Source organism: Pteropus vampyrus, unplaced genomic scaffold (assembly GCF_000151845.1).
Source record: "Pteropus vampyrus isolate Shadow unplaced genomic scaffold, Pvam_2.0 Scaffold72, whole genome shotgun sequence".
In the NCBI taxonomy this organism is placed as follows: Eukaryota; Metazoa; Chordata; class Mammalia; order Chiroptera; family Pteropodidae; genus Pteropus; species Pteropus vampyrus.
In genome coordinates, this window is record NW_011888853.1 from 4,159,863 (window position 1) to 4,167,270 (window position 7,408).

The 7,408-nt window shown below is 51.3% G+C and overlaps 1 protein-coding gene across 1 annotated transcript in view; it reads right to left on the reverse strand.

The window, feature by feature from the left end:
• Window positions 1-7,408, reverse strand: part of DNAH17 (dynein axonemal heavy chain 17) — a 140,822-nt gene that overhangs the window by 86,851 nt on the left and 46,563 nt on the right. The window contains exons 25-26 of the mRNA XM_023531633.1: window positions 6,434-6,586; window positions 352-743 (exon numbers count right to left, since the gene is read on the reverse strand). Of these exons, the coding sequence (XP_023387401.1) occupies window positions 352-743; window positions 6,434-6,586 (545 nt within the window). The remainder of the gene's footprint in view (window positions 1-351; window positions 744-6,433; window positions 6,587-7,408) is intronic.

Genomic DNA, 7,408 nt, shown 5'->3' on the forward strand with positions numbered 1-7,408 from the left:
CTGCCCAGGTGCTATTGGATATGGTTTTGTTCAGTGTTTGCTGACAGTGTTCCTGCTTGTCTTCCATGGGTGTCAAGGCCAGAACCCCCCACGAGGCCACATCCCTAGGAAAATCCAGGCACTCGGAGTCTGTGCTTCTGGGGTGCATGGGGACCCGGGGAGCTGTTCATCTCCCCGATTTTCTGAGCCCTGTGGACATCTAGCCTACGACCAGAGCTGGCTACACATTTTGTGGGACTCAGTGCAGGATAAAAACAGTGGAGCTTTTTGTTGAAAATTTAGAATTTCGAGATGGCGACAGCGGAGCGTTCGACCCAGCTCAGGGTGGCTGCGAGCGCCGAGCACTGTCACTGCCCAGGTCGCATGTGCACGGAGCCGGCTTTGCTCACACTGGGCTCTAGCAGCACCGGGCCCTCAGCACCGGATCGAGCAGCCCGGGCCGCCCCGCCCCCCGGGGTGGGGGCAGCACCGTCCATTGCCAGGGCCAGCATTACCTGGGTGGCCTGCATGAGCTGTTGCCAGTGGCGGCTGCGGATGGCGGGGTTCTGCAGCTCGCTCACGGCACGCAGGGACGTGATCATGTTCTTCACCGTGTTGTCCAGCCCCACGAAGGCATCCCAGGCTTTCATCTCCTTGTCCAAAGACCTCACGTCTTTGGCAAACTTCTTGCAGTCGATGTCCATCTGCTCCACGTTGATATCTTTCCACTTGGTGGTCTTCCAGTCGTCGATGCTGGTGTTCACCTGCAGGGGGAGCACTCACTGTCTGCTCTCGCAGGGGAGACTCAGGAGCACGCCTGGGCCACCTGCTGCCACTGCCTCGGGGAGCAGATGCCAATGAGGGCTACTTAGAACGAACAACAGAGTTTGGTAAAGGGGGTGGATGTCGAGAGAACACAATCCCATTGTAAAGATACAGCTCAAAAGTTGGCGGTTAAAGTACACGCTGGCAAAACCCCGAGGTGGGCCTTGTCACTGCTCCCTAGGACCCAGCTCCCCCCTACTTCTTGGTGCAGCCACGGAACTTGGCCAATGAAAGGTGAGTGACGCCTGACACCCCGGGGGGCTTCGGGGGGGCAGGGGAGCGTTTGATTGCCAGTGCCGGACTCAGGGTTCTCTGCGCCCTGGCGGCCGTGGCGATGCGCTATCTAACGTGTTCCGACACGCAGCCTGGAAGGTCAACCTGCGGAGGGGTTGCTCAAAGCTGGGGTGCGGGCTTCACGTGAAGGAGAAATGCCCTTTTGTTGCTAACTCTACAGAGGCCTTCAGGGATGTTTGTTGCTGCGGAGTGACCTCGCTTATACTGACTGACGGGAAGTATGAGAGCTGCCATGCACGACGGCGTGCGGCGGGACCAGAAGGCCCCTGCACGGAACGCGACCAGGGGAGGACACAGAGCACCACGCAGCCGGTGGCCTCTGGGTGCGGGCTGGAGACGGCTATGAGGCAGGCAACGCTCGTCCACGAGAAGGTCAGAGGCTGTCGACGTAGGTGCTCGGGGCGGAAAGGCCTGGGCCTGACATGCAAACATGTCAGATAAAGACCAAACGCGGGGTGTTCACCAGGGATGGGCCTGGACAAGAGCGAGGCGCGAACCCTTCACCGCCGGAGGAAACTCGGTCCCTTCTGCTAGGTGTAAGCGGCTTCCGAATCCTGTTATCGTAACAGTGTCCTGGCTGGTCGGTTTTGGAGAATTTTTCTTGAAATCGCCTGATGGTAAATGCTTCTTAGTATCTCCTGGGAAAGGTGCGACCTTTATTCTGCCATCTAGGCTCACTGCTGTTTACGAAGGGAAAGCGCGGTACCCAGTTCCGACTCCCCCACTGTGCTCTGTAACGTCCACACACACGAGGCCCTGAAATCCAGCAAGGCGTCAAAAAGTGCACATCAAGGGGCTTCCGTCTGCATCGCCCCCCCGCCCCTCCGTTTAGGGGCGCCTGTAAGAGAGCCTGGACACCAAAGATTTCCCTTCCCCCGTGGAAGAAATCCGCAGACTCAGTGTGGCCAGGATGGAGGCATTTACGACGTTTTACTGTGACGTAGTCACAAATAAGGTAAACGGGGAGACAGAGCACAGGGGAACCCTGCATGTCGCCAAGCAAGCGCCTGTCCCCCGACTGGCTCACGGAGAAGATTCGAGTGCACTTAAAGTCATGCTAGTTTCCTTTTGCGGGGAGGGGGATTCGACAGAGATTCTGACGTTCACTCAAGAGAATAAGAGAGAAAAAGAGCTAAAGTAACTTTGAAAATCACGACCAACAAGGAGCGGGGCTGGCGGAAGCCGACACTGCACGTGGCCGCCCGCTCCCTCATGACGACACCGGTGAGCACACTGGGTTCCCGCTTGGGGTGCCCTCGGGGCCCTAAGCCTCGCGTCTCCCTGAATATCAGCCCTCCACCGCCTACTCAGCTCCTCACTCCCCCGGGGCCGTCTTAGCATCTGACCAAACCACAAAGTCTGTCTGCGTTTTTAAAAAAGCTCCCGGTTCTTCTAGCTCTGCCTGTCACTCCCAGGTCCTCCCTCTTACGAATAAAAACAATCCTGGCTACGCCACAGTTCATAAGACAATAAAAAAATCATTCCTATATTAAGGAAAGACTTGAGAAGTTACATTTCTAAAGGGGCAGAGGAGGGGGCAAAGTGGCCTAACGGAAGGAGGGTGTCTGTGCTCCACTCAAAGCAATAAGATGTTGATACCAGTAAATGGACAAATCACATGTGACTCTTGTAACACGCAAAGCATCCACTAAGAAGATGAGACGAGGCAATATACTCGAAATCAGTATAGATAAATCTATGTAGATCTGAAAATGTTCAAATAGAAGAGAAACACAGGACTAAGAAGCAGAGGAAGCAAAGGGAAAAGTAACAAAAGGGGAAACTTAAGCCCTGACACGTCGATAAGTATCTCAAACGCACAGTCTAAATACATCAATTCGAAGACAGAGATGGGCAGAGCGGGTGAAGAAGCGTGACGCAGTCCCCTGCCGTCTACGAGGAACCCATTTCACATACGGTGGCCTCGGGAGGCCGAAAGTCAAAGAACGGGAAAAGGTATGCCATGGCAAATGCCAATCAAAAAATATTAACCAAAAAGCCGAAGTAGCTATACCGATATTAGATGGAGTCACCTTTACTACGAAGAAAATGACTAGAGACGAAGAGGAACGTGACATAATGAAAAGGGACGACCCGCAGGAAGACATCGTAATCCTAACTGTGAGAGCAGCGAGCAGCAGGGCCTCAAAAGACCCGAAGCAAAGGCTGAGAGAGCTTGCGGGAAAAACAGACACATCCATGTCACACGGGGGAGGCTTCACACGCCACCCTCAGCAGTTCATAAAGTTGCCAGACAGAAAATCTGAAGGAACGAGCAACACAGCCAACCGACAGGGCCCAACTGACATATATGGAACGTTCCACCCAGCAAAAGCGGGGTATGTGTTTTCCCCAAGCACACATGGAGCAGTCGCCAAGATAAACCGTGTCCTGAGCCATAAAATACAACTCGACGAGTTTAAAATAGCTCAAGTAATACAGTATGTTCTCGACCACAGTGGAATCAAACCAGAACCCAATAACAGAAAGGCAACGGGAAAATCCCCCAACATTCAGGTTTAAGAAGACCCTTCTAAATAATCCAAGGTTCAAAGAAGAAACCTCAAAAGAAATTAAAAAAAAAAAAATACATAGAACTGAATGAAATATCAGAATATGTGGGACGCAGCTAAGGCCAAGCAGTAAATTTCATAATACTAAATGCTTATATTGGAAAATTGGAAAAGTCTGAAATGCATAAAAAAATCGAATCGAGAAACTGGAAAAAGCAAAGTAAACCCGAAGCAAGTAGAAGGAAGGAAATAATAAAGATAAGGTCGGAGATCAGCGGAAATAAAAGCGGTCGAACGATAGAGAAAAATTATTAAAATAAAAAGCTGGTTCTTTGAAAAATCGATGCAATCGATCATTTGTAAAGTCCTGGTACCACGGATGAAGACGGCAAGAGGCAACCCACGAGTCATCGAGACCAGGAAGGAACGAGGAGACGCCACCGCGGCCTGCGGCCCTTAGAAGTATAATAAGGAAAAACTGTGACGATTTTACCCTTGTAAACAAAACAGTGTAGAAAAAAAAAAAGAAAGAAAGAAAGAAAAGGCCACAAATTAATAAATTCACTACCAAACTTTTCACGACAACGGACATAGACAACCATCAAAGAAAATGAATTTGGAATTAAAAATCTCCCAAAAGAAAAATCTCCAGGCCCAGATGTTTTCACTGAAAACCTTACCAAACATTTAAAGAAGAATTAATACCGATTTCACACAATCTCTTCAAGAAAATAAAAGAGAGAACATTTGTCATTTCATTCATGAGTCTAGTATTGCCCTGATACCAAAACCAGACAAGGTATCACGAGAAAACTGCGGACCCAAATCTCTCATGAACGCAGATGCAAAAATTCTTGACAAACTATTAGCAAACTGAATCTAGCAATACATGAAAAGAATTACATGCCATGAGGTTTATTCTGATAGTCAAAAATCATTCAATGTAAATTACCCATGTTAGCAGAGTAAAGAAGAAAAATCATATAATCACATCAGTCGGCACAGAAAAAAACATTTGACAAAATCCAACTCCCATTCATGATAAAAACTCTCAAAAATAGGAATGGAGAAGTACTTCCTCAACTTGAAACTTTATAGCTGATATCCTACTTAATGGTGAGACATTTTCCCTAAGACTCAGAACAATACAAGGATATCTGCTCTCACCACCCTTATCCAACACAGTACTGAAGTTCTGGCCACAGTAATAAGGCAAGAAAAATAAATAAAGGACCTACAGATTGGAAAGGAAGAAGATGACATCATTATATACGTAGAAAATCTTTACAAAATCTACCAAAACAAAACAAAACAAAAAAAACTCCTAGAACTAATAAGTGAGTTCAGCAAGGTTACAAGATACAAAATCGACACACACACACAAAACCCCCACATACTGGTACATACCAAAATATCCACATGGAAACCAAATCAAAAACACAATGCCGTTACAATCACGTCAGAAAAAAAAAAAGAGAGAAAAAGGGGAATTCTTAGGTATAAATCTAACAAGCCATGGCTAAGATCTGTATGCTGAAACTTTGGGCGCTAACTGAAGGAAATCAAGTAAGTGGGGAGACGTGCTGCGTTATAAGACTCGGCACAGCGACAATGTCAGTTCTCCCCAAAATGATCGATGGGTTTACTGCAATTCCTGCAGAAACCCCAACAAGGTGTTCCGTGGGTACAACAAACCTATTTTAAAATTTACATGGAAAAGTACAAAGTCCTGGGACGGCAGAGCCTCTGGAGGAAGAGCCGAGCGGGAGGGACCACTCAGTCCACCGGGCACTGGGGCTTCGCAGGTGGCCGCGGCCGGGAGGGACCACTCACTCCACCGAGCATCGGGGCTTCGCAGGTGGCCGCGGCTGCGCGGTGCTGTGGGCGGACAGGCACGGGGATAAGGGGGACAACACGCAGAACTCACACGCAGCTCCACGCAAACGGATTTTGGACGATGACGTGAGAGGAATTTGATGGAGGAAGGACAGCTTTCTCAACGAATGGCGCTGGACCAATCGGATGTCTCTGGGCAAAACAATGAACCTCGGCCTCGACCTCGACCTCGACCTCACTGCTTAAGCCAAAAATTAACCCCCAAACGGGTAACAAATTAGAACGTAAAACTGCAAAACTTTTAGGAAAAACACAGGAGAAATCTTCGGGGTGCAGGCAGAATTCTCTGATTTGGCACAAAAGGCATGACACATAAAAAGAAAAACCAGCAAACTGGACGTCATTGAAACTAAAAACTTTTGCTTGGACTTCAAAAGACCATGTTGAGATGCGGGACAGTCAAGCTACAGACTGGGAGGAGCTGCTTGCAAATCACGGATCTGACGAGGACCAGCTTCTAGGGTACGTGAAGAAACCTCAGAAGTCAAGAGTTTGTTTTGTTTTTTGTTTTTTCTAAATTCGCTTAGAAAACGGACCACAGACGTGAACGGTGTACGGAAGAGGATGCACAGGTATCAAACGAGCTCATGAAGAGATGCTCACCGCCACCCGTCAGCAGGAAGTGCTCCCGAAAACCAGAGGGTCTTTTTTTTTTTTTTTTTTAATAGATTGGCTAGCATTCCTGCTTTTTAAAAAGCTTTACAAAAGAGGTGAGGTGTGAGACAGCGTGAGACAGCAGCCCCCTGAGCGCAGAGCAGAGGGAAAAGAGACGCTTTCGCAGCGACCCATCCTGGGGTCACTTGGGTGCTGCCATCAAAGACCAGGAAACCAGCTGTTGCATCCTCACAACCAGGGGCTACGGGGGACCCCCGCCAGGGCACTGGCCCGCCCCCGCCCCGCCCCGCCCGGGGTGCCTTGTCGCTCACCAGGACGATCATGTCCCAGAGCTCCTTCAGCAGGAGCACCTCTTTGTGGCAGGCTTTGAGCTGCTTGTAGTCCGGGACCGTGACCTCGAACAGGCTCCCGGACTTGCACAGCGCCTCCATGCTGCTCTCCATGGCTGTGATGCTCTTTTGTTGCTGGGGGCGGGAGAGTGAGGAGGGCGGTGAAGGGCTGCCCGCCCCGCCCTTCAGGGCCAGCAGCTGGGACCACAGCCTCCCCTCCCCCGCACAGACACCCCCACCCCCTCCCCCCCACTTCCTGCCTGACAGGGAGGGGGCTCGTCCTTCTGCACCTGGGCCTGGGGACCGAATTTCCACTCTGCTCTTGAGATTTCTGGTTTCTCGGAGTCCCCCTCCCCCATTTATCTTATTAAAAATGTTACGAGCAATGTCCGAGAGCTTTGAAAATAAGGACAACGTAGCTAAGCAAAGCGGGGGGGAAGAGTGTCACCCCCAACCGCACGACCAGGCGTGGGCTGCCGCGGACGCTTTCGTGTCGAGTGTGTGTGCGTTTCGTGGACACAGGGTGGGCGCCTGGGTGTATACACACAGTCTCTAAATGGAGCCCCCCCCGGAGCTCTGTGAAGGGGCCAGCCTGGGCCCCCACCACTGGCGAGCACCCTGGGGGCCGAAGGAGAGACTGGGCACGGCCACACTGTGGCTTAGGGCACGGGACATTAGAAAATGGCCATGCGGAGCGGGTGGGGTCTCGGCCTTCAGGAGGAGAGGACATGCTGGGGCTCCCTGTGCTCACACCTGGGCACCGTGGTGGGGGGCAGGCACTGCGGGTGCTGCACTCCGTGCAGAGGCAGTGGCAGTGCCCGCCGTGCTCCCGGGCTCCCCACCAGGCCCCGAGCGTGTCCCCGGGGCCCGAGCTCGAGTAGGACTTGCCGTCGGGCGCCGCCGTGGACTGCACGCTGGGAAGTAGGGGGTGAGGGGCAGGGGCGGTGGGTGCTGCTG